Genomic DNA, 26,756 nt, shown 5'->3' on the forward strand with positions numbered 1-26,756 from the left:
GGGCTTGCAAGATCACTCAGTGGTTAAAGGAGCTTGTGACCTAAGTCTGAACCCCAGGAATCAAGAAATGAAAGCAGAGAACTAACTCCTGCAGATTGTCCCTACATCATACACACACGTACGGTGTGCTGTGTGTGCACACAAGACGTGGGGAAGGGCTGAACTGGTAATTTCTGTTTTATTTTACCATAATTATAAAAAAAAAAAATAGACAAAACAGCACAATACCTATAATCCAAATATTCAAGAAGTAGAGACAGGAGGATCACTGCAAGTTCGAAACCAGGTTGTGTTACATAATTGAATTTGAACCAGTTTGTACATAGTGAGATCTGTCTCAAACTAAAAATAAGTAAATCAATAACACTCATCACAGAAAGAAAAAAAAATTAAAGGAGGGGCCTGGCAGGGTAATACCACTTGTTGTCAAAGCTAAGGACCTCAAAATCGATCTTTGGAAGCTACATGGTAGAACCAGAGAATTGATCTCACCAAGTTTGTCCTCATCTGCACAAGCTTGTCATGACTCATACACACACATAAAAATAAGTAAATGTAATTTTTAAAAACTAAAAGGACAGGTAACTAATAGACATAAATAAAGATGGTCAGCATGATTAGCAATACAGTTTAAAACCACAGATTCCATACTGACAATACTGCAAAAGTCAGAGGCCAGAGGAATACACTGGGTAACTGATGTGCTTGTCAGGTGTGAGATCCAAGTGTGGTTCCCAGCATCCGGGAGGCAGACATGGAAGCTCTCCAGGGCTTCCTGACTGGGCACCTACCCAGTGAATGAGGTCACAGGGAGACCCCACTCAGTAAGCAGAGTAAAACAGAGCGCGCCTAGCCTCCCACACAGACACACACTGCTCCTAATGGGAGCATAAATGGGTCACCATCTCCAGTGCTGCAACCTTTTCATCAATTTCTGACCCCAACCATAAGATTATTTTGATGCTACTTCATAACTAATTTTGCTACTCTTTTTTTTTTTTTTTGGTTCTTTTGTTCGGAGCTGGGGACCGAACCCAGGGCCTTGCGCTTCTTAGGCAAGCGCTCTACCACTGAGCTAAATCCCCAACCCCTAATTTTGCTACTCTTAAGAATCATAAATATCTGATGGTGCCCCGAAGGGGTCACAGCCACAGATTGCGAACGGCTGCTGTAGAGCCTTCCAAGATCTTGGTCTTGGAGTACCACAGAGGCTTCATTGTCTCCTTTACAGCCTCAGGTCCTAGAAAAGGACAGTTGGATGCCTATGGTTGCTCTGCAAGAGTGTGGGTAGGAAGTGTTGCTGGGCTTGTTTTCCCTAAGGGAGAGATGTGACAGACAACCTGTTGAACTGGTTCCAGAGTTGGGGGCTGCAAGAGAGCCCTGAGTCAGAAGCTTGGTCAGTGGAAGAGGCCTTGCCAGAGATTGGGAACAGTAGCTGCTGGCGGTAGCACAAATGGCCAGTGAACCCGAGGAAAGACAAAAACTGCATTAAACATCGGAGGAATAAAATCCCAGCAGGCTGGGCTGTGTGGGCCGTGGTGGTGCACGCCTTTAATCCCAGCACTTGGGAGGCAGAGACAGGTAGATGTCTGAGTTCAAAGCTTGGCTTGTAGAGGGCTTGGTTCCAGGACCACACAGAGAAAGCTCTGTCTAAAAAGAGAAAAAAAAAAACAAACCAGCAGATGATAGTTGCTACTTTAAAACATACTACATTGTTAAGAACATGGAGAGATCATATGTTGCTGGCAGTTCTATTTAATTATACACTCTTCGTGGAATGTAGTTTGAGGCCTCCTCAAAGGCTAATAGCCCTTCTGCCACATGGCCCAGCAGCTTTGACTCCAAAGTGTTAAAAACCAAAGGAACTGAGAACAGGGACTCTGCCAGTGTGCCCTGCGGATGACGCAGCCATGTCAGTGAGCAAATGAGTAGGCAAACTGTGTGTGTGCAACACTGAAACATTCAGCTGTAAAAAGAAACGAAGTCCCGATCCCTGCTACACATGAATATCACGGGCAAAGCAGGATACACCAGCCGCAGCAGGACAGTGCTGGATAGCTCTACCTGTATTAAATACCTCCGTGTGTAAATTCATCCGAGCAAGTTGAAACATGGCTAAAGCAGTGTTCTCGGGCTTCCCAACATTCTGACCCTTTAGCACAGTTCCTCATGTTTTGGCAAGCCCCAACTATAAAGTATTTTGTTGCTACTTCATAACTAACTTTCTTCTATTGTGAGTTGTAATTTAAAATATTTATCTGTTTTTCCTGGTCGTGGGCGGCCCCTGTGAGAGGGTCGATTGATCCCCTGGTTAAGAAGCACTGGACTTCAGGGAGAAAGAATGAGAAGCCGTACTCCAGCACTTAGTGTTTGCGCTAGGGCCGCTGGGTCGTGTGGACACTGGTGGTGATAGCTGAGGAACACTGGGTGGAACCACTGCCACTGCCATGGGAGCTACAGATGATCTAAATGCCAACATTGCTATATATTTTGCCATCGGTTTTAAAAATTGATAGTGACATGCTAAACTCCTTTTGGGCTTAAATTTGAAGTCATTGTATTTCTTGTACCAAATTATATTACAGTTTGGGTTAGAAGATAACATGTACAGATACCCCTAACACCCCACCCACCCCTCAAAACACACACACACCACACACTATGCACACACACATAGCATACACACAACACACACACTCCATTTCTAAGAAAAGCAAGGCCCGAAACACCAAAGGTGCCTGTGTGATTACTTAGCCCTCCCTTGAACAGTGGCTTTGTTCCAGCTCAGCTAGGAGACAGGCTGAGACAGTCCGGCACCAGCAGAGTGAGCACAGCACCCTGACGTAGACATCCTTCGTGCTCCTCAGACACGAAAGATCCCTCTCTGGGACACAAGGATACCTCCATCACTGCTATTTTTTTCACTGCAAGGTCTAGTATACAAGGGAGGGAGCCAGGTGAGCTCCACGTCAACATTGGGAGGTGTGGCAGCCTGGCCACACAGGAACGCCTACAACCATTTATAATACAGCCAGTTAACCGAGGATCCAGATGTTGGAGTGAAGACAGACTGACCATATGCTGCAGAGTTCGTGGGGCAATTCTGACACCTGGGATGTAGTCTGAGCAGAGAAAGGTCTAAGAAGCAGTCTTGATGTGCATGGGGCTTCAGCCTACTGCCTGAGGCAGAAGTGAGAGCTCCGGAAACTTAGCTTTCGACTTCAATTCATATTCACTTCAGCAGAAAATGACCACTGAGACCAAAAGTTGAGTGAGTTACTCCCTTCCGCTCGTTCCGTGGATGGCCACTCAAGCTGTGTTGAGAGCATTAGGTTTTCTAGAGCAGAATGTTTATATTTGGTTTCCTATGTCCCAGTCTGATGCATAGAGGTTAGGGACACTGGATCTATGCTTCAGTTGTCATGGTTCCTGCCCTGAAAAGGCCATTAGTGCTTATCCACAATCAAAATTTTTAGAGAAGTTTAAGGGTGGAAACTATCCAGTAGAGTTAAGTATACCGCCCTAAGACCAAACTTGGCTTTCTCTGCAGAGCAGCAGAGACACTTGGGCTGCGGGGAGGAGAATGCTCAGAGATGCTGGCCAAGGGGACAGATCACTTAGCTCGACAACAGAGATGAGAGAGTCGGCCCGGAGCCATGCAAGCACAGGCTGTGTAGAAGCTAAGCTGTAGACCGTCCAACCAGGGTGGCTAGAACAGTGCTGCTGGCAGCTCTGCTGAGCACGGGATTCATTCCGGTGCAGTTCTTCCTCTCTGTCTATCTTTAAGTAGGGAATACTTCACAAATGTGTGTGTAGTCCTTGCATAGGCCATGCTAAACTTCTCTGTATTCTAATTCAGTACATGATGCCTAAGCAAACACTCAGATGCCGTTCTGAAGCTCAGTTCATTTCCCACCATTTTGAAGTGGGCAGGTTTCTATTGCACAGGAAGGACGGACAGCACCACTGTGCCCCTCAGCTGGCAGCCCCATTGTTCCTCTGCACTGCTGCCCTCTCCTAAAGCCTGTCTCACTGGGAATCATCAGACAATGTCAGCGTAACTAATGTGAGCAGCCCCTAAACCACAAACTGGTCTCTGAAAGGGCTGGTTCCTAAACAGAAAGCAAGTGAGTGAGTGCCTGGTGGTAGTCAGCTCTGAGTCAGCATGTGCCCCGAGTTAGCAGCATCCTCTGGGTGCTTGGATGGAGTTCAACAGTGGTCATCATTTCAGCAACAGGGCTAATTTAGTCTGCTCTCTGCAGCACGGAGCAAGTCGTTGTGAATTATAAGTGCACACGTGGAGAGAAATGCCTATAAATCACTAATCGTTACTGATGACTTCACCTAACACTAGTAAAGACACCAGAGCTTCTCTGTTTTCGAACTTGGATTTGGTGGATCTGTAATGCTTGCCCCTGCTCCTGGTGTTGAGTCAGACAGTGCAGGCAACATGGCAGATAAGCGTTGGGTACCCACCTACTCTAAATGCAGTAACCAAAGCACCTCGGGTTTGTAGGAAGTCTTTCAGAATCAGCCTCTCCTGGGGTGTCTCTTCCAGAACTGATAAGAGGCTGAGAAGAGTCCTCTTGCTCTTGCTATCTGCCCTGGCTGTGGGCCTCTTCGGCCAGGATATGACTGCAGTTTTACAATGATCTCTCACCCTATTCCCCTGCCCACCCCATTTGTTTTTTTAGCAGTCATCCACTTCCAGTGGCAGCGTGTTTGGGTCTGGAAATGCTACAAGAGGGGGCGGTTTCTTCAGTGGCCTTGGAGGAAAACCCAGCCAGGATGCTGCCAACAAAAACCCATTCAGCTCGGCCAGTGGGGGCTTTGGGTCTACGCCTACACCCAGTAAGTTGAGAGTTTCCCAGTCCTCGATCCTCTGATGTCACTGTCATTCATGGTACTGTCAAAGCTTCAGAAAAAGATACCATAGGCGTGAAGCTAGAGAGGTCTGCCCACACTGCTCTGCTTTGGTGTTTAGTTTTGCTTTAGTAAGGTATCCTCTTTAACCAGGAAAGCACATTACAGCTTTGGGGACAGATGAGTATGACCCCCAAGGCCAAGCTCACTTTGTTTCCTAGCCTGAGGTTGCCTAAAGACAGTGTGGCAGACAGCAGCCATGAGCCCCGACGCAGGCACAGGGCTTCCACTCACCTCACTCTGGCTCCTCTGATGCTGAAGTGCACTGGAGTGGGCTCAGGTCTGTCCTGCATGGTTCTCATCCCTTTTCCCTGCTGCCCTTTCCCCTGAGGCTGAATCTCTCATGTTCTGTGTCCATCTGTATGCCAAAGGTGTAAGTGGAAGCTGCTGAACACTGCTGCTGTGGGTGGGATTGCATGCTGTATTCTTACCACCTTTGCCTTGCCTGCCTCCACTTCCGTGCTCTATTGGACTGTCCATGATATTAATGACTATAGAGCTTGTCTCTTGGCTGTCTTCACCGTATTGAGGCCTGTAGCATGAAGAGCAATGTTTTCTGCCCAGCTTTGCTCTTCTGGCTGCACAGGCCAAGGGCTGGTTGTCCTGATGTCTCTGTTCTGATAACATGTAGCAGGATCGCTTATCCGGGCATTTCCCTCCTCTGTCACCAGGCTCTGCCAGGAGGGATTGAGAACCTACAGTGAAGGGATCTCAGAAATCGTATTTGCAAAACTGTTCTGCAGGTGGACAACAGAATCCTGATAAGCAAAACAAAAATAGGTTCATGTCAAGGCAGGGGCTGAGAGTCCTGATGTAGTGGAGATGTTTGACCCTCAGGACTGAAAGGCTCTATGTAGCAAATGCTGTAAAAGCACAGTCCTCTCAGACAAAAGTGAGACAACACAGATGTGGCACTCAGCTCACATGCATGTAACACGCTAAACATAGCACTTGGCATCGTACTTGTCATGCTGGTTGGAAATTGGGGTGGATCCCAGATGTAGGTCATCATGTGTGAGGCTGTGTGATTTACCAGCCAGTTTGCTAATGGCTTAGATGTGTCCTATCCCTGTAAGCATCCCTCTGCACCAATTCATCTCTGACACCATGGCTTTTGCTTGTCAGCTGGCCTTCTCCCAGAGGTCAGTCTAAGCTGGTGTGCACTAGATCATGGGAGTCAGCCTCGCACATCCTCCCTGTGCCACATTCAGTGCCTGAAGTCAGCTGTAAAGAGTGTTGACCCAGTGGGAGTGAGCACACCACGCCCCAGGATGTGCCTCTCTGTGCGTGATTGTTAAACAGCCTCAATACCTGACACCTGGTGGTCTCAGTGTTTTTATGATTTCATAGTGAAGGGGTCAGGATCCTGTTAGACCTATGACCCAGTAAGTGCGGGCTAAGTGAAGGGCAGAGCGGGAAGAGCTGAGCTGCATCCCTCTGCAGTCTCCAGTCACTGCCTTGCTCCTTGTTGACCCTGGCGTCCCCATGCTCATGAGCACTGCTGTCTTGGCTGAATTCCTCCTGCTTCCTCCCCACCTCTCTCCTAGGCCCACCCCAGCCATCTTGGCCATGGTCGAGAGTCATCTCAAATCAAGTATTCTTAAGCTGCTCTTGTTCTGCCACAATTCTGATGCAGAACTCTTTGGCAGCTTCCTACCAACAACAGGATAGAAGCCAGGCTGCCAGAAAACTGCCCAGGACCAGGACAGGCAATCTGAGAAGACTGGCAGGAAACCGATGGCTTTCCTTTTGAGCAGTCTTGTCATCTCCCAGCCAAAGTCAGGCTGTTAGACTCTGAGATCACTGAAGACTCAGCACTGTGTGTGCATTGTCACCCATAAGGACCTGTTGTCCAGTGTCATCCTGACAGAGTTAGCATTGTCCTGTGCATGCTGTTTCTCTTCAAGGACCCGAAGGATGTATTGAGATGGAGAGGTCATTTGTTCCAAGCCTGGAGCCCACAGAAGGCTCCCTCCATGGCTGCTCCTGAGGAAGCTCCCCTGGAGAGGAGCCTGGGTGAGGCGAGGCTCTGGGGAACCCCTCCAAGTGCATCAGACTTGTGTGCTTGTGACTTGAGACTGCAGAAAGCCAGATCCCGAGCTCTCTACCACTCTCTATGTGAGATTTAATTGGGAGGGAGTCGGACCTTAAGGCGGAGACTGTTGGGGCCCATAGGATGGAAGTCCAGAGCAGGTGCCAGCTTTACATGTCTCTCTTATCCCAAAGGATTCACTCCATCCAAGATATTTACCTAGCGTGTTTGTAAAAGCTGGGCCAGCAGCCAGTTGCCTTTAATCCCCAAGACAAGTGGATCTGAGTTCAAGGTTAGCCTAGCTCTAAAAGCAAGTTCTAGGACAATCAGGACCACACAATGAGACTCTTATCTTAAAAGTAAAATAGCACAAAGTAAGTCTAGGCCGGGGGAGGGCTCTGGGGTAAAGGCTCATGGCACCAAAGCCAGCATCCTCGGTTTGATACCCAGAACCCACACGGTGGGAAGAATAAACTGACCACAAGGTGTATGCTGTAGCACGTGAATGCCTACACGGAAAGTCAGTTAATCAATGTGACCATTTTTAAGCTACAGGCTACTAGCATAGAGCCATTAGGAGAGACCCAAGAAAGATTGTTGGACATGGAAATGGGGGAGCCTCAGATGACCCTCTGCCACATTCCAGAGCAGTGGGTTGAATGCTGGAGCTGCCTGCTGCTGTCCCTCCTCCCCTGAGCACCTGCTGTGTGTTGCCCACTGTGAGAGCAGCAGGAGCTGAAGGCACCTGGGTGATGTCAGGGAACTGCCACCTAAGGTAGCTGAGTCCTTACTTGAGGTCACAAAACTGTCCAGTAATTATCCTGGGCCTGGTACAAACCTCAGTCTGCTCCACTGCAGTGTGGGACAGAGGGATCTTTGGTTTTAGCTGATAGCATGAAAATGTGCATACTGATGGGGTAGCTCGTGATGTCTGTAGATCACACGTATGTCTGCAAATGTGTCACATCCAAGGAGAAATGTTTTTGAGACACTGACCATTTGTTCTAATGAAAACATTTAAAAAATACTTCTAGCTTTAAGATCTATAAACTGTGCACACCATTACCCATAGCAGCTCTCCCTGCCTGGTCATCGGTGTAAACAAATTTCAACAACGTATAGTCATCCAAACACAGTAAGGATGCAGGGGTCCCCCACAGGTCAGAGCGGAGGCTGGCAGCCCTGGGGTTGGCTGGACTCTGCTCTGACCCTGAGTCTTCGAGTTTGACATGAGAGAGATGCCGTCTGGCCTTGTATAGGAGTTTAAGCACAGGACACAAGCAACTGGTCGCCCTTGGTGGGTGGACCAAGACGTCCGGGAGCCCTGCTGTGTTTTCTCCTGTAGAGCACCTGGAGCTCGCCTAGATGCTGGGCTGTCCAGAGGCTCGTCCCTCCGGTTCACGCCCTCACCGCTGTTCTTGCCCCTTCAGATACCTCTAACCTGTTCGGGAACAGCGGAGCTAAGACCTTCGGAGGGTTCGGCTCCTCCTTCGGGGAGCAGAAGCCTGCTGGCACATTCAGCTCTGGTGGTGGGAGCGTGGCATCCCAAGGTTTTGGATTTTCCACTCCAAATAAAACAGGTAACTCTCAAGATGACCATGCTTACCTGTGCGTGCAGTGAGCTTGTGTGAACTGCCCCTTGGAGGCCACAGCCTTGGGTGCTTGTCTCAAAGGGCTGGGGTTACAGTAAGAAGTTAGTGACTTTGTTCTCCAATGTGTTTTTGTATTTATTGAAAATCTACTGCATTTCTAATACATAAGTCATGCTTCTAAAAAAGAGAGAGAATCTGGATGTGGTGGCACACTCCTTCAGTCCCAGCTCTCCAGACGCAGAGGCAGAGGCAGATACCCAAGTCCAAGGTCTACATAAGAAGGCCGTCTGTAAAACAAAACGAAACAAAAAACGGAGATGTGTAAAGTAGTACTTCAAAGAATTGAATATTCTCAAGAAAGGCTATCCAAGTATTTAACAATTATAAGAAAATCAATCCAACATGGCAGTGCATGCTTGTAACCCTATAGTTGGAGGACAGAGGAAGCTGGATCTCTGAGTTTGAGGTCAGCTTGGTCTACAGTGTGAGACCCTGACTCAAGAAGAGGGGAAGTAAAGGGACCTGGCAGGACATTACTCAGGCTTGCTCTTGAGGGCCTCTTGCAGCACAGGACTCTCAGAGTCCCACAGCACTCAGGATCAGACGCTCACCCCTAGGTCATGTTTCCCTTCCCGAGTCACTGTTTTAGGCTCTGTTTGAGTGTGGTTTTCTATTTCCCTGTACAAACAAAAGCTGCACCTCATGCAATTCATGATCCTCCAGCCTCAACCTGCTAGACACTGGGATCATGGGTCTGGGCCACCCTTTTTAATCTTTTACTAGAAATACACATCTATAAACTTTTAGATAGGGTTGGGGATTTAGCTCAGTGGTAGAGCGCTAAGGCCCTGGGTTCGGTCCCCAGCTCCAAAAAAAAGGAAAAAAAAACCTTTTAAATAATTTTATGTACTTTTCACTAAAGGTCTTAAAAGAACAGTATGATGGCTGGGGATTTAGCTCAGTGGTAGAGCGCTTACCTAGGAAGCGCAAGGCCCTGGGTTCGGTCCCCAGCTCCGAAAAAAAGAACCAAAAAAAAAAAAAAAAAGAACAGTATGCATTAATATGAAGTGTGTTGTTTAATGTCTGTTTATTTTGTGGATGTTTGCCTTCGTGTGTGTCTGTGTACTGTGTAGATGCCTGGTGTTCATGGAGGTCAGAACATGGTGAGGAAGAGTTACAGATGGCTGTGAGCTGCCACATGGGTGTGGGAAGCAAATCTAGGTCCCTTAAGAGCAGCCATTGTTCTTAACTACCAAGCCATCTCTCCTGCCCATGAAACCCATTGTTAATTTCTGTCACCTGCCTGTCTGAGGTCTGTCTGCCTGCAGTGCTGGTCCTGTTGGTGGACGACTGGAGTACGGGTCTTGGGCGGGGGCAGAGACAGTGCTGCAGAGAGGGAGGGGCAGGAGGGTGCTTCGGAGAGGCGCCTTGAGCACTCCGTCTCCCTGGGGAGGGGGCAGGGTTGTTTGCCCTTGGATAGGTGGCCTGCTTTCAGTGTTCCCTGCCTGAGGAGGTGGCGCTGATCTTGGAGTGGCTGACCCAGATTTGAAGGTGACCCTGAGGTGCAATGGCTTCTAGATAAAGTGCGGTGTCCGTTCTAAGACTGGCTTGGCAGCTTAATGCTAGGCTACTGGTTCTTAGCATCTTTTCCCTAGAACCTGATGAGAGGAACTAGAAAAAGGCATTGCAGCTTCATTTGGGGACAAATGCAGAATAACTTAAAAATGAAAAGGCCACAAAGCTCTAATGACGAGGACAAGCTTGGAGCTGGTGGTACTGGTGTCAGCATGGCCACTTGGCAGCCTTTCTCAAAAACCTGATCGTGGCTTCCCGCATGATCATTTACAGCTGTCATTTACACCAAAATCAAATACGTCGTTAACCATTGAGCCTTTTCTATCTTTTTAGGTACCTGATGTTTCCTTTACTTCTTCTGTTGTTCTGGGGTGTGGCTCTGTGTTCCAGATTGTCCCAGTGGATTTGAATTGAGAAGCTGGTGACTGTGTTTTCTGTCTTAGAGAAAATATACCCCCCACCTAGACATTTTTTTTCTAATTCTGGTTTTTCTATTTTGTGAGCACCATCAGAACTAATACTGTTGGAGGCCACCAAGAAAAGGACAGGAGACGAACCTGACCATGGCCTCACTGCCAGCTAGCCCAGGGTCTACAGGCATCGTCATTAAGCCATGTGACAGAGAGGAGAGCAGGACACCTGACAGGGCCTTGAGAGGTTCCAATCCCACCTCTGCCACTTAGCCATGCTGAAGTTAGATGAGAAGATATTTTGAGAGTTCTGTGACCACTGGAGGAAGGGGCCCAGGCTAGGGGGGATGGGAGCTACCACCACAGCTGGAGGCTCAGAGAACTTAGCATGTGTGTGTGGCCTGCAGACCTGCTTCCTGGTTGCTAGTACAGACAGCGGCCTGCAGCTGAACTCCTGCTCTCATTTGGAGGAAGTTGCCTGACCCCAGACCTAAGACCAAAGCAACCATTCTATTTCATTTAGCAATGGGCCAAGTTTGTTTTGCTTTTGTGTGTGTGTGCCTGCCTGCCTGCCTGCCTGTCTGTCTCTATCTGTCTGCTGGCTCCTCTCCAAGTTAATTTCTGGGTCATTAAAACCTCTCATTTTTCGCTCACATTCCAGCAAGAAGTCTAAACAATATTGAATACAAGGTGCGCGGTGAAACCTTGTCTGTCTAGGAAGAGAGTGCAACTAGATCTGTGGTCAGCTTAAATAATTAAAGGACAGTGGTTTCTTAGCACTTTTTTTTTCCATTCTGTTTATGTTTGTAAGCCACCAGTCTCTGTAGCACAGCCTGGAATTTCACTCAAGGTTTTAAAATACAGAATGGTAACCCAAACACGAGCCATGGCAAAAGTACCTCCTTAGCTGTGCAGCCTGTGAAAGACAGACACACAGTTCAGTCGCAAGCAACAGCCTCGGGCTGGCCTGACCATGCTTGCCTGGCTACATTTGATCTTCCTGATTGTGGGGGCAGAGGCAGGGGCGTGAGGACAGTAAAGCCCGTCTGCCTCTGGAGCAGGAGACTTGCTGTCAGCAGAGACAACCCGCCTCCTTGTCTGCACATGTCCTCCATCCAGCTCAGCGCACCCTCAGTACCTTTCTCTTCCGAACCTCAGAACTAGAGCAGCATCTTAGAGGCTCAGGGGATTGGCTCACAGGCGGTCTCCCCACAAGTCAGAGGAGGCTGCCCCGTGCTTGACTTGACCCTGATCTTTTGTCTCCGTCTTGCTGTAGTGGCCCAGAGTCCTGATCTGGGCACCTAGGCCATGCTCACAGCTGTCTTAACACCTGGTTAATTTACACTGTGGCCTTCATCCAAAAGGAGGGCAGTGTGCTTTGTGATGCTGCAGAAAAGCACAGGAAGACTCCCTCTAAGCCGCAGGTCAGGGCATTGGTGATAGGCCCACAGCCACCTGCCTGTAACTAAGTAAAGGTATGTGGCTAGCGGCCAGAATGCATCACCCTGCTTCTGTCGTGACCCAGTTCATGGGTTCTGCCAGGGAAGGGGCTTTGAATCTCCAACTTTCATTAGCTGGGTTTCCCCAGAACTAGGAGCCTGGTGTGTGTGGCAGTATACAGTAAAACCTGCCACCCTGCCACCCTGCCACCCTGCCACCGCTGTGTTGAGACACCAGGAGGCACTAACCCTGGGATGGGCCTGCAGAGTTGGGGTGGTTTGTTCTCAGCAGGACTTGAGACAAGTTCCACCTGCTTCAGTAAGGCACCGATGTCCTCAGATCTCTTGTTGCCACAGCCCCTCTGCTCCTACTGGGGGAAGCAGTTTGGCTGAGGGATTGAGGTTGGGGTTTTGTGCTTTTTGGGTCCTTGTGTTGGAGTTACTGACGTCCTATCTCCCTCTCTCCTCTTTTGGTTTGGTTTCTGGCTGCTCGATGCCTTCTCTCCTGTCTCCTTTCCTTTCCCCCTGTTCTGTTTGCCTCTGTTTTGCTCAGGTGGCTTCGGTGCTGCTCCAGTGTTTGGCAGCCCTCCTACTTTTGGGGGATCCCCTGGGTTTGGAGGGGTGCCAGCATTCGGTTCAGCCCCAGCCTTTACAAGCCCTCTGGGCTCGACGGGAGGCAAAGTGTTCGGAGAGGGTACTGCGGCCGCCAGCGCAGGAGGATTCGGGTAAGCTGCAGGTGGGACCTGGGGAAACCACAAACCTGTGCCAGCCCAGAGCAGCAGGGCCTGACGTTCCTATATGCTCTAAACCAGGCAGTGACCCAGAGGCCTTGCCTTTAAGTAGACAAAAAAGTTGCTGGAAGATTCCTTTTTCTCTAGGACGAGGCACATTGTAAGCAGGTTCTTAACATCGTAGGTAGATGTCAGCCACAACATTGCTGGCTGTCAGTGTGCAGCATGCAGGACATCCATACCCAGTTCCCTGGACCAGGTTTGCTGCAGCTGGGCCTGTGTCTCAGGTGGTCCTTGTATTAGAAAGTCCTGGGGCTGGGGATTTAGCTCAGTGGTAGAGCGCTTACCTAGGAAGCGCAAGGCCCTGGGTTCGGTCCCCAGCTCCGAAAAAAAGAACCAAAAAAAAAAAAAAAAAAAGAAAGTCCTGAAGGAAGAGTTAGGATTGTTCTCTTGAGATGTCTGTTAGCCTCTAGCAAACAACTCCTGTGTGTCCTGTTCTAGGACACCAACTGGATAACCCTCACTCAAGACTGCTGTTCCCTTGTTGTCAACAGCTGTTCCGTATCCTGCACACATCCGCATTAGGAAAATCCCATGGCGGGGATGGCTCAGCAGTTAAGAGCACTAACCAATCTTCCAGAGGACCCGGGTTCAAATCCCAGCTCACAATTGTCTGAAACTCCAAGATCTGATACCTTCCTATAGATGTACATGCAGTCAAGACAACAGTGTACAAAAAGAAAAATTAACTTGAAAAGGGGGGGGGGAGTTGCTTCTAATAGCCCTAGAACTTTAGTCTGGTTGCCAGAACACCAAGAAATAGCCTTTGCTACACTGTATCTTCTCAACTAAGTATGTCAGCAGAGTCCCTCATTTGAAGAAGATGCTGATGCCTAAAGCAGGCCCAGACAGGCTCTCGCCCTCGGTGCTCAGCTCAGAACAGAGATCTGAGGGTTAAGAGTAACATGGGTGTCGAACTTGAAACAGCAGCGCTTTATCCTGAAAGGAGAGTGTGGTCTTATCAATCTTGGCTCCACAGAGGGGCGCTAGAGCGCTCAGGGAGATCATGCAGGATGACAGGCACTCCTTAGTTCTTGTGGAGGCTAAGGAATCCTGGTCAATTTGCCTTGAGAAACTCCAAGAACAACAGTTTTTGGGTTGTTTGTTTGTTTGTTTGTTTGTTTGTTTTAAAGATTGATTTATTTATTATAAGTACACTGATGCTGTCTTCAGACACAGCAGAAGAGGGCATCAGATCCCATTACAGATGGTTGTGAGCCACCATGTGGTTGCTGGGAATTGAACTCAGGACCTCTGGAAGAGCAGTCAGTGTTCTTAACCACTGAGCCATCTCTCCAGTCCCCAAAGAACAATAGTTAGAGAACTTTCAGAAGAGAGAGTTGAGAACCACTGTAAGCCAGTGTTTCGTACAGTTCTGGATGGACTCCACCTGTGTACACTGGGGGTGTTGAGAGTTTGCTAAGTCACTTGAAAGCAGCTGTTTGCTTCACTGGTAGAGAAGTTTCCTCGGGATTGTGAGCGTAGCTCAGTTGTAGAGACTTACTGGGCACCCTCACAATCCTAAGTGAGTCCCAATACAACCTTCAAAATGCTAGCATTTCCCTGTGGGTAACGCGCACCTATTCAGGGTGCTGAAGGAAGAGGCTGTGGGATGTGAAGCCAGCATAGGCTACATAGGAAGACCTGTGCCAAAACAGTAAAGAATTCAGTAAAACCACAAAGCGTGAAGACCTGCGTCTACTCCCCAGCACCCACATAAGAAACCAAGTAGGGACAGCACGTGGTTGGGGTTCTCAGACTGAGGAGACGTCTCTGGGGCTTGCCAGCACACTGAAACTCAGCCCCAGGTCTCAGTGAAACCCTGCCTCTAAAAATAAGGTGGCTGGCTCCCCGACGCAGGACGCTTGAGGCTGGTCCACACTCACAGGAGTGTCTTAGTAACCGTGACTGGCTGGCACATTGTCTAGGGCTGGGAAACGTACCGACACAGACATTAAATCTCTGGAAAGACAGTTCTGTGCCATCCTAACTCTGATCCTGACAGAGATCTCATGTCACCCCTGAAGGAGGAGCACAGGGATAGCAGGACCACCAGGGAATAGTGCAGGAGAGGACCTGGTGTGTGAAGGGCGGGCACTGGGTTCTCCTTGTAACTTAGGAGTAGGTCCTGTCTCTTTTCCCAAGAAACACCAACTGCTCTCTCCCTGACCTCTAGGAGGCCCCCCCTGAACCCCTCAAGATGTTTTTGGTTATATCTTCAACCCCACTGGTCAACCAAATCTGGAGGGAAAACCCTTGAATGAGGATGGTTCTAGCTGAGGTAGCAGGAGGAAGAAGATGGCATCATTTCTACATTGTTTTCTATGTTTATTGATTGTTATAAAACACACGTCTAAGTGAAATAACATGGAAAGTCTCTCTCTCTCTCACACACACACACACACACACACACACACAAAATGGAAGCATGATGACTGCCTCCATGTACAGAGTCCCTCTACCAAGTAATTAAAAGCAGACAGGCCGGAGCTGGGGATTTAGCTCAGTGGTAGAGCGCTTGCCTAGCAAGCTCAAGGCCCTGGGTTCAGTCCCCAGCTCCGAAAAAAAAAGAAAAAAAAAACAAAACAAACAAAAAAGCAGACAGGCCAGCAATAGGCTTCGTAAGTTAAAGCACTCACCATGAATGCTGATCCTCAAATCCATGATAAAAGAAAAGGCTCTTCTCTAAAGTTGTCCTCTGACCTCCACTACACGCTGTATCACTCACATGCCAGCATCCACACACAACACATCACACACACTTGTACAGTCTTAAAAGGTGAGTAGAGCGCTGGGCCTGTAGCTCAGTGAGAGACCCTGGCCGAGCACTCGGGAAGCCTTGGTTCATGTTCCTGCGCTGGATAACCAGGTGTATTGACTCGCAGCCCAGCAAATACAAAATGAGTAGTCACCAGACTGCGTGGTACGAGCTTGTGAAACCAGCCCTCAGGAGGCTGAAGCAGGAGTATTATTTGAGGCCAACCTAAGCAATATAGAGTCCCTGAAGCATCAGCAGCCACAGAGCCAAGGCTGAGGGGGGACTGGGGAGGCAAATGAGGCCGCACAGGTGGTGAAGAGTTGAGAAATGTAACTCAATGGCCTGAGAGTGAGGGTGTCTGGGGGGTAGGAGCAGGAAGCACTGTGTTTGCTTCTCAGTGACCTGGAGTTACTGGCAATGCTAAGAGCTCCTGTCCCTGCTGGGATGGGTCTCACATTATATTTCTTTTTTCTTTTTCTTTTTTTTTTTTTAAAGATTTATTTTATGTATATGAGTACACTGTAGCTGTCTTCAGACAGACATACCAGAAGAGGGCATCGAATCCCATTACAGATGGTTGTGAGCCACCATGTGGTTGCTGGGAATTGAACTCAGGACCTCTGAAGGAGCAGTCGGTACTCTTAACCACCAAGCCATCTCTCCAGCCCTCACACTACATTTCTGATGTCTTCCTTCCCAGAGCCAAGGTAAAGGCTTACTCTGGGCTGGAAGCCACACTAACCTGTCCCTTTCTTGCTGTACCCAGGTTCGGGAGTAGCAGCAACACTGCATCCTTCGGTACCCTCGCCAGTCAGAACGCACCCACTTTCGGATCCTTGTCCCAGCAGACCTCTGGCTTCGGGACCCCGAGCAGTGGATTCTCTGGGTTTGGATCAGGCACAGGAGGTAAACAGCTATGTTCTTCCCTCCCCCAAAGGAACAGTGTTCTGGCCACTCAGCCGAGGGTCTTAAAAGCTGAAGTAACAAGACAATATGACATCCTCTAAGTAGACTGGCAACAACTGGCAATTGTTGTTGTCTAGACGGTGTAGGCCCCTCCCGTGCCTTATCTTGGTACAGTGCTCTGCATCTTCAGAGAGCAAATACAAGTTCTGTGTGGTCCTCACAGACTGAAGGGGGGCACACTGGACCTCAGCAAAGTCGTGACTTTGTTTAACAAATAAAGAACTGGCTGCAGAGGCTCAGAACTCCATGTGGCGTCTGAGGCAGACCTAGCGTGTGCTTCTCTGGTCTGCAAAGGAATCAGACTGATACCAATAAAAGGAAACACAGTTGTGCTTTCCCATAAAATGGTGCACGGCAGCAGTGCACAGACCCTTCCCTGCAGCCGAGGGACCTAAAACAGTGAGGTGACACTTCTCCCGGTAGACCCAGTGGCTCGGGAGGATGAGCTGACTGTGCCTCCGTCTCCTCACAGCAGCAGGGCTGGGAAGGGTTCTCAGGAACCAAGCAGGACAGAGGTTGCCCAGCTGACAGGCCCTTGTCTTTGACATCCTCCCTTCTGTTTTTCAGCATTCACCTTCGGATCATCTAACTCGTAAGTAGTTGTCTGCGTGTAGTCTGCCCTCACCTGACTCAGTCAGAAGGCCTGGGGCGTGGGAAGCCTTGTTCTTGCTGGGCTTGGGTGATCTGCTATTTCCGCTTTCAGAGCTGTGCTGAAGAACCATGTTGAGCAGCAGGCGTTGGGTTTGGGGCTGCGGGCCAGCGGGAGACTGTGTAAAAAACGATGGCCTTCCAGGCAGGGTTCTGGAGACACTTCCTCATGTCTGTGGGAGTGTCTCAGCTGCCGCTGCCTGAAGGCTCCAGTGTTGATCCTCTCTGCGCTTCAGCAAGAGCAAGTGCAGCTAGAGCAGGGGCTCACGGTCTCCCCTGCACTTCCTGCAGGTCTGTCCAGGGCTTCGGTGGCTGGAGAAGCTGAGCCGACGTCAGCCTTCCCTGAGGCTGCTGTGAGCTCCTGTAGGCAGCCCTCCACTCTCCAGGCGCCCACAGGAACAGACTCTCAGAAGAACTCTCATGAAGATGCTCCGCCAGGAAGAAGCATTGGAGACCAAAGCTCAGCAGTGCTTGACTGCCTCTTCCCCACCTTCAGATTTTGCATCAAGTTTTCCTCTGCTATTAAAGTGTTTGGGCTGGTTCTGCACAGAACATCTGTGGGTTTATTCAGGTCACAGCCAGAGAAGTTCCTATGGCTTGGGGAAGCCAAGCCAGGGGCCTCTGCCCAGTGGCATTCTGAGTAGAGCTCTCTCCATGGGAAAGAGGCATGTGGCAGACACCTTTCAGAGACCCCACCTTAATGTCTCTGCCCCATGTTCTTTTGCTTCTATGGCAGGCTGCTGTGAGGGCCTCAGTGCACTTGGGAAGTGTGCCTTCCTTCACAGGTATGGCCAACAGACCAGAGAGGCAGCCACTGAGCCGCCTGTCATCGGCTGCCCTGTCTCTGCTCTGCTTGCTGTGTTTGCTGCCAGGCTCTTGTGAGTGGAGAGGCCATCTGCTGACCATCTCCATACCCAGCATTTGCAGAGACCTGCAAACACCACAGCGTTCACTGTTTGGAACCCATGGCTCGTGAGGACATCACCAGCGGGTTACTGCAGGCTTGGACAGTGTGCGAGTCCATTTTAGCGACTTACTTCTTTCTCTGGGTGCATTATCTTTGAGGGCCTGGCATGCTCTGCTCCATGGGCTGTGGAGCCGTGGGCTACCAAAGCCTCTGCAGAGACCCATCTGTCACCTCTCAGGTTCACAGCAGGGCACTGCTCTGGACTGGGTCAAGGGCAGAGGGAAGAACCGTGGTTGGGGTTTCACCTACTGGAAAGGGTTTGGTTTGGTTTGTTGGTCAGGGGTTGATTTTGTTTTTGAGAAGGGGTTTCTCGGGGTTGGGGATTTAGCTCAGCAGTAGAGCGCTTGCCTAGCGAGCGCAAGGCCCTGGGTTTGGTCCCAGCTCCGGGGAAAAAAAAAGAAAAAAGAAAAAGAAAAAAAGAGAAGGGGTTTCTCTGTGTAGCTGTGGCTGTTCTGGAACTTGCTCTGTAGACCAGGCTGGCCTTGAACTCAGAGAACTCCCTACCCCTATCCTGAGTGCTGGGATTAAAGGCGTGGCCACCACCACCTTGTTAAGATGCTGTTTTGTACTTTAATGTCATGGTGCAGCCAGTGTGAGTCTGTGGTCCTACTGGCCTGTGTCCCCTGTGTCACTGCTTGGTCCAGTGTGCCTCTCTGTCTCAGCCTTAGCCTCAGACAGGAAGTTCAAGCCTTCATCCTCACTCAGGAGGACATGAACATGAGGGATGGACACTCACCTGGTATGTTCAGTGACTTCTTGTCATCTCAAGAGGAATTGCCCCTGCTGGGTTGCTAACCAGCCATCATCAGAGCCAAGACAAGACCTAGAATTAGGTGTAGGGTCCATCGGGACTGTCACTCATTCATTCTCTGTGCCACAGAGACTTGTCTGCATGCCTCACTAACTAGGGGCTCTGCCTCTTATGAGAGGCTGGGGCCTTCAGAGTCTCAGTATGGGGTCCTTTTGGTCCTTTGGGAATTGAAGAGCCAGTCACACTTGCAGCCCCTCTGCCTGGAAGTGGGTCTGTGTCTCCATGTGCTTATAGCTTTGCAGAGCGGGGTGTCTACACCGTGGAGACTCCAGCCTTTTTCTTTTCACAGCAGGGTCTCACTGTGTAGCCTGGCGGGCTTCAAACCCAGTGAGCTACCCTTCTGACTCCCACGTGCAAGCACGAAAGGTGTGCGGAACCACCCCGGGCTTCCTGGGTTGGATGGGGAAAGTTGGTGGGTGAGGCCTGTGGACCTGGGTAGAGTGTAGAGCCACACTGAGATCCTGTGCCAAGATTAAGATTGAAAATCAAAGAGTTAGTGAACTGAGAGAAAATCAATCCGTTGAGGGGTAATTTCCAAGGGAGCCATGATCCTGCTGGAGCATTGAGTTGTTACACTTGACAGAGGACAGGCGGAAGTGGGCTGCTTCAGGCAGGATGGGGTACCTCCCCGCTGTCAGTTGGCTTCAGCAAGCCACAGAGGTGAGGGGAGGTGACACCCAACTGTGTGGTCAGATTATATATATTTTTAAAGTAGGTGCCCAGAGGAAGCTTAATTTTAAACTCACATCTCTTATTGACAATTCTAGAATGACAAGAACTCACCAAACACAGTAACTATGACCAAGGGAGTGAGGATATGGGGACTCCACGGTTATCGTTGACGAGCTTGTCAGGCCGGCCAACCACATCTGGCCTGACGCCCCAAATGCTGAAGGCAGGCTGGAGGATCCACAGGGACTCTGCCCCGTCAGAGCCTCAACTTGGAACAGTTCTGAGCACAAGCCTACTGCCCCTGTGTGCTTATTGGGGGGCCAGGAGTGCTGCTGACCAAGGGACAGAGGTCCACCACACTTGCCCCCTAAACTGAGAATCTATGGGAGCATTCTCGGTGTCATTGGTCCTGTCCACAGGAATGACAGTCACCACCACTGAGTTCCATCCCTGTGCAAGTGCTCTCAGGTCCCTCTTACTGCTCAGGCCCAGTCACCTTCTGGGCGGCATCCTACCCTCCACTCCAGAGGCTGATGAATTCTAGCCAGAGTGCTGAGGCTCTCAGTGCTGAGTTGGTCTGTGTGGTCCACACCCTCCCTGCAGTGCTGGAGTCCTGGCCTAGAAACTTCTGTGGAGGCTGCCGGCAAACACTGGGACAGGCTCAGCCATTGACACATGCATAGGGAAGGATCTGCTGGGTTTATGTGAGTCTGCCTCAGAGAGACCAAACGCTGACCTCAACCACACTGTGTGACTGACCACATGAAGCACTAACTTCATTTTACCTCAAGCAAAACAGACCATGACAGCTTAGAAAATCCAGTTTTCTCCCTCCTCAAGCTCCATGAAGCACAGCTCCCTCTGGGGCCTGGGAGGCAACTGAGGCCAATGACTGGGGTGTGACCCCTACCATGTCTCCTGGACCAAGCTAGTAGCACTATGTATTCCCAGCCCAGCATCCTGGACCTGATGGGACATGCATTGAGCTACTGACTCGACCTGGTCACCTACCAATGTAACCCACCCTAAAAAAGGAGGTAGAGGAGGGTCAGCCGCCAGCAGCCATCCCTCCTGTTCCTCACTCAGCACAGCAGTGAGTGCTGGGGTGTTATCTGGCCGAGCACAGCTGATACGGCCTTATGAGAGATGTCAAATGCTGTCTCAATGGAGGATTAATGTGGAGAATGTGAGGTCAAGGGTTTAGGCTGAACTGCTTTCTATGTATAGAAAGGAGCCTGTAAGGGAATACAGGGCAGATGAAAGCCTTGGTGGCTGGGGGCAGACAGGATGGCATGCCAAGGCGGAACAGAACTAGTTAACGAGTTACACGGACCTCCTGTGAGCTTTCCCTGTCACAACTGGAGATCCCTTGGTCTGAAGAGACCCTGCTCTGCAAAGTTATAAGCACATGGAGACACAGACCCACTTCCAGGCAGAGGGGCTGCAAGTGTGACTGGCTCTTCAATTCCCAAAGGACCAAAAGGACCCCATACTGAGGCTCTGAAGGCCCCAGCCTTTCATAAGAGGCAGAGCCCCTAGTTAGTGAGGCATGCAGACAAGTCTCTGTGGCACAGAGAATGAATGAGTGACAGTCCCGATGGACCCTACACCTAGTTCTAGGTCTTGTCTTGGCTCTGATGATGGCTGGTTAGCAACCCAGCAGGGGCAATTCCTCTTGAGATGACAAGAAGTCACTGAACATACCAGGTGAGTGTCCATCCCTCATGTTCATGTCCTCCTGAGTGAGGATGGAGGCTTGAACTTCCTGTCTGAGGCTAAGGCTGAGACAGAGAGGCACACTGGACCAAGCAGTGACACAGGGACACAGGCCAGTAGGACCACAGACTCACACTGGCTGCACCATGACATTAAAGCATTACAAAACGTCTTTCCAGTATGTCAAACCCCAAACCACGGTTCTTCCCTCCAGAAGAACCAGTCCAGAGCAGTGCCCTGCTGTGAACCTGAAAGGTGACAGATGGGTCTCTGCAGAGGCTTTGGTAGCCCAGGACTCCACAGCCCAAGGGGCAGAGCATGACAGGCCCTCAAAGATAATGCACCCAGAGAAAGAAGCAAGTCGCTAAAATGGAATCATAAAGACAGGGCCACCTGGCAAACTTGTCAAGCCCACATTGTCCCCAACCCAGGCCTCTTGAGCTCAAGTGGACATTACTTGCTTTGTATAAGCCCCGGATGGCAGCAGCCCCACAGCCTCAGCTGTCAGGTCCACCCTTCCTCTGCTGTGTCTGGACTAAAAGAGGTCATTCCGCAGACCAGTTAGGCCTGCAGTTGCTGCTCCGTCCCTTTCCACTTATAAATAGAGGCCACGCCAACGCCCCGCTGGAGACGCTCCGCATTGTGTGGGGGTCTAGGGTTGGCAGCATCAGAGAATCTCAGCCCTGTTCCTGCCCTGAGCCACCTTGCTAGCACGGCTGCCCCCAGAGCACAGACGTGGCCTGCATCCTGGCCTCTTCATGTGTTAGCCTTCCATGTGGATGACCATGCCCCTTTCCAGGCCCTGTGGTCTGGCTTTCTCCTTTCCTCTGTCCCTCTTGCCTCACTCCCTGGTGGTTCAAAGGATGCTCTACAGTGTCTGCTCCCCTCCTGTCTCAGGCCCACTTGGTCCTCAAAATTCTCCTGTGTCCACATCCCCCAAAGGTCTCAGTGTAGGAGTATAAAGCCTCTCCCAAAAGCCTCTCGGGCCACCTTCTGTCTGTCTGGTTTACTCACCTACTCTCTCCTTGAGGGCCCGCCCCCAGTGGTCAGCCCATGAGGGTAGACACATACTGTCTTTATCTGTCCCCAGTCCCTGGCAGTGCTGAATGAAGCAAAAAGCTAGGACCAAAAAGCCTCCGTAGGTGCCTGGTTTCGGTGGGATGGTCTTAAGGTAGTTCAGTAACCCTTAGACATCCAATGCCATTCTGCTCTTCTGGGTTTCCACCTTTAGGAAGGTGTGAGCTGGGTGGAGCACCCATGTTGATTTCTTCCCTAGAGAAGCCCAAGACAGACAACCCACTCCTACCCCTGCCATGGACAAACAGCTGACAACATTTTCCTCATCCCAGATCTGATCAGTTTTCCTCAAAAATGAGGTTGACTGTCCCTTGAACTAAAGGATGCCTTCATCCTTATCTGCCCTCAGCTCTTTATAGTCTAGGAGGATTCAAGGCTAGCCCCCTAGGACAGGATCCAGAGCCCCTCTACTTCCCAGTGTCATTAGAGCTGCAGCTAGCCAGGCCTGCAGGGAAGAGGAGCAGACAAGGCTGGTGGTGTGAGGGCTTCTTGAGCCAATGGCGTATCATGGCTGTCACCAGCAAGTCTCACATTTTGAGATTTTTTTTTAATTTATTCATTTATTTTATGTATGTGAGCACACTGTCACTGTCTTCAGGTGCACCAGAAGAGGGCATGAATCCCATTACAGATGGTTGTGAGCCACCATGTGGTTGCTGGGATTTGAACTCAGGACCTCTGGGAGAGCAGTCAGTGCTCTTGACCACTGAGCCATCTCTCCAGCCCCCACATCTTGAGATCTTGATTGTTCCATCCTTCCTCAGGACAGGGAGGTGGCGCTACCGTGATAATGTTGTGGAGACCTGGGAAAGAAGGATCCACAGCGCAGCTAGTGTTTGCACGCCCACAGACCCCAGGCTGGCTGCCTAGAGCCAGCGCCTCTACTCATCAAACTAAATCCCTGAGCTGTGGGAAGCCCTGGTTCTCTTCCCACGGGGGTTTAGGCCCTGCACAACATGTTAACCACTCACTGAGGGTCCTCTTCTCACGTTGGGCTACTCTGAAACAGAATTAACTACTCTGAGGCATTCAAGCCAAGTGCTGTCTGTCTGTCTGTCTTATCTTTACAGACAGTGACCCTAGGTCATCCCAAGCAGAACCACTCCTCTGTGGACCAAGATCTCACAGGGCCACATGCTACGGGTGACCCTCCCAATCTGAAGCCAGGCCCTGCAGCTCTGCAAAGCTCCACACAGGTCCCTCACAAGGCGGGAATGTTCAGACATGGCAGGTGCTCACAGGACAGTGGGGAGGTCCCTGTGGCAGCACCAGGTTGTCATTGCAGCTTCTGGCAACATTCTAGGGCAAGATGGCATCTAGAGAAAGCTGGGGTTCCACAGTCTGGGTCTGTCAAATGTTGGCAGCAGACGTCAACATGGCCCCAGCCCATGTCCTCAGGGCCCTGCAAGTGTGTTGTGCTGGGCCATGAGGTTGGTGACTCTGTAGTGTGCCATTGCATTCTTAGGCCAGTACTACAATCACCAGGCTTTTATTCTTTTTCTCTTCCCTTCCAGGCTCTGGTTATTTGGTTCTTTAAGACAAATATATATATTTATATATATATATATATATATATATATATATATATATATATATATATATATATATATTTTTTTTTTTTTAAGTTTTTGGAAAGTCTCTCTTACTATGTGTCTGGTCTTTGACCTCCAGACCCTCAACCTTTCAAGTTCTGGGATGACTTTGTTTTGAGACAGGATTTTTTTTCTTGTGTAGCTCTGGCTATCCTGGAACTCTCTCTGAAGACCAGGCTGGCTGGATATTACCAGACAGCCCTAAGCTCAGTGCAAAAACAATGAACTCCTTTTGTCAATGGGGCTTCTTTTTTGTGGTGGGGAGGGGGATCCTGGACTCCACCTGAGGAATGTCAGGTGGTGCTGCACCTGAGATCCTTGGAATCCTCCCCATGCTAATGAGGGATCTCAGCAGCCTTAAGCCTTCTCTAATAACCTTTGCCCACATCCCCTTCCCCAAAACTATATAACCCTCGCTTCACCCTCAGTAAAGTGAATGCATACAAACCCACCCCAAATAAAGAAATTTGCACAAGATAAGATCGTCCCTGGGTGCTGTTTCACTGAAGATCTGTGGGTCTTTTTACCTAAGAGAGCAGTAACACTGAGGTCCCCAGAGAAGGCCTTGTGTCTCTCTCCCTACCCCCGAGGCATCCACTCTCAGTCAGACCCGGGATCCTGCCCATTTCTAACTCCTGCTTCCAGAGGGGTGGGTGTGGAGCGGCATCTGGACGCCCTGAGGGAGCTGAGGATGTGAAACCACAGGCCTCAAACTCAGAGCTCTGCCTGCCATTGCCTCCTGAGTGCTGGGATTAAAGGCGTGCGTGCGTTGTGGTTCTTCCTCATTTGCCTTTCCTCTGGAAAACACAGGAAAGTAAATGGTCCATAAACTTCTGCTGGCTGAGCCAAGTAGCAGTCTCCCTTTGCCATCTACATAAACAAGAGGGCTGGTCTGCCCTTTTGTGTGAGAAAACTGAAGTCTACCATCGAAGAAAAGGAGGGTGACCCCACAAGGGAAAAGAGGGGAGACCTGCAGTTGCTGAGGTTACAGCTCTGGAGAGAGTTCCAGACCACAGTGCAGGGAGGGGTTAGATGGAGGCCAGCAGGCTGACTGGTTCAGCAGCAGAGTCCTGGAGAAGACAGAGTCACACAGAACACTGGATAGCTGAAGAGCCCCCACAACTGTCCGAGAAAGGCTGACCAGCGTGTACAGGTGAGAGAGAAGAGGTGACTTAGAGGCCATCCGCAGAGATCTAGAGTAAGAGCTACGCTGCAGCCAACCAGAGTGTCAGAACCGCACACTCCTCAAGCACTGAGCTCACTTGGGTCTGCTAGTCTTACCCAGAATGCCACTCAACCACAAAGGAGCTTAAAAGCAAGATACAAATGAATCAGACTATCTCCACACGAGAGCCCAGAGCTGAGCTTGTGGGTGTGGCATGGTGGAGTGTTAGCCTAGAGCACAAAGATCTGAGTTCAGTCCCTGCAGGACATAAACCAGGCATGAACGCACGCCTGTGATCCCAGCGTCCCGAGATAGACACAGCTAAGATCATCCTCAGTCGTACAGAGAATTCAAGGCCAGCCTGAGCAATGGGAGACCCTCCCCTCCCCCCAAAAAAAAGAAAGGAAAAGAAACTAGAAAATGAAGCAAATGGGAAGAGTGCAGAACTCAAGGCCATTTTGGGAACACAAAAGGACCATTATATAACACGGTAAATTCACGGCATCTAGCATCTGACCAGAAATCATCCAGCATGCAGAGCAGCAGAGAAACGCATTCTCTAAAGGAGAAAAACAGAAAGAGCACTGATAACAGCTAAAACTGCATTCACAGAAAAGGTACAGTCAAGATTTCCCTGCAGGCCCAGCATGGCCGTAAGGGCCCCCCCGAAGAGCTCTCCCACAGTCAGCGCAGCAGAGGTGTCAGGTGGCAGCCAGGTCTGCAACAGCAGTGCAGAGGGCAGGGTCACCAGACCCTCTCCCAAGGCGGAGAGTTGGCTGAGCATGGAACTCCAGTGATGCCATTGTCACAAGCTCCTACCCATGCTCGGGGGTGACTTTACGGTGGCAAATCTTGGAACTGTCCACACGCCTACAAATGAATGCAATAATTTTATTGGGTCATCAGGGTGGACATGAACAGCATCGTTTCTTCTAGCCTGTTGTCCCTTATCAGGGGTGAATAGATATTTGTTCATTTCTCTCCAGGAAAACAGAAGCCAGATGGGAAATGAACATGCTATTTCATTTGGCAAGATGGTTTAGCAAAGAAGGGTGGACTGGCAAGATGGCTGAGCAGAGAAGGGTGCTTTCTGCCAAGCCTCACGACCTAAGTTCAATCCCCAGGACCTACGTGGTATAAGGAGAGAATCTACTCTACAGGCTGTCTTGACCTACACATGCACACACGTACCAGTGCATACACGCATGCATGCACACACTACACAAGGGTATGGAAATTACAAAAACATCTAGTTGAACTTCTAGGGATGAAAGCTACAATCTCTGAGATGAGAATTTCCTGGGAGGAAATAACAAGAGGGAAAGAGTGGGGACCGTGAAGACCTTGCTGTCAGCCTGAGAACAGGGACAAGTCCCCACCCCGGGTCTATTGCTAATACTGGACTTGGCATGTGGCTACAGTCGAGTCATTGTAAGGAGAGCTGAGTCATTGAACTGCAGAGCAGGCTAGAGGGCCCCCTCACAGAGACCTTGCTTTGGCACAGCTCTGTTGTCCCTGTTGTCTATTTGATAACAACAGAAACAACTCAACGTGAAGCCCACATGGAAAGACCACTTCCTGTGGGCGGGGTGTGTAACTGGAATCCTGAAAAAGGGGAGGGC

The 26,756-nt window shown here is 50.1% G+C and overlaps 1 protein-coding gene across 4 annotated transcripts in view; it reads left to right on the top strand.

Annotated features, from left to right (window-relative positions):
• The window catches only part of Nup214 (nucleoporin 214), an 85,483-nt gene extending 67,797 nt beyond the window's left edge, over window positions 1-17,686 (top strand). For 2 of the 4 annotated variants that reach the window (XM_039104750.2, XM_039104752.2), the window contains 6 exons: window positions 4,695-4,851; window positions 8,386-8,535; window positions 12,525-12,696; window positions 16,287-16,426; window positions 17,054-17,078; window positions 17,426-17,686. In XM_039104750.2, the coding sequence (XP_038960678.1) occupies window positions 4,695-4,851; window positions 8,386-8,535; window positions 12,525-12,696; window positions 16,287-16,426; window positions 17,054-17,078; window positions 17,426-17,459 (678 nt within the window). In that variant the 3' untranslated portion in view covers window positions 17,460-17,686. The remainder of the gene's footprint in view (window positions 1-4,694; window positions 4,852-8,385; window positions 8,536-12,524; window positions 12,697-16,286; window positions 16,427-17,053; window positions 17,079-17,425) is intronic. The other 2 variants (XM_039104751.2, NM_001168559.1) reach the window with 1 other exon arrangement.
• The last annotated feature ends 9,070 nt before the right edge of the window (window positions 17,687-26,756 follow it).

Source organism: Rattus norvegicus, chromosome 3 (genome assembly GCF_036323735.1).
Source record: "Rattus norvegicus strain BN/NHsdMcwi chromosome 3, GRCr8, whole genome shotgun sequence".
In the NCBI taxonomy this organism is placed as follows: domain Eukaryota; kingdom Metazoa; phylum Chordata; class Mammalia; order Rodentia; family Muridae; genus Rattus; species Rattus norvegicus.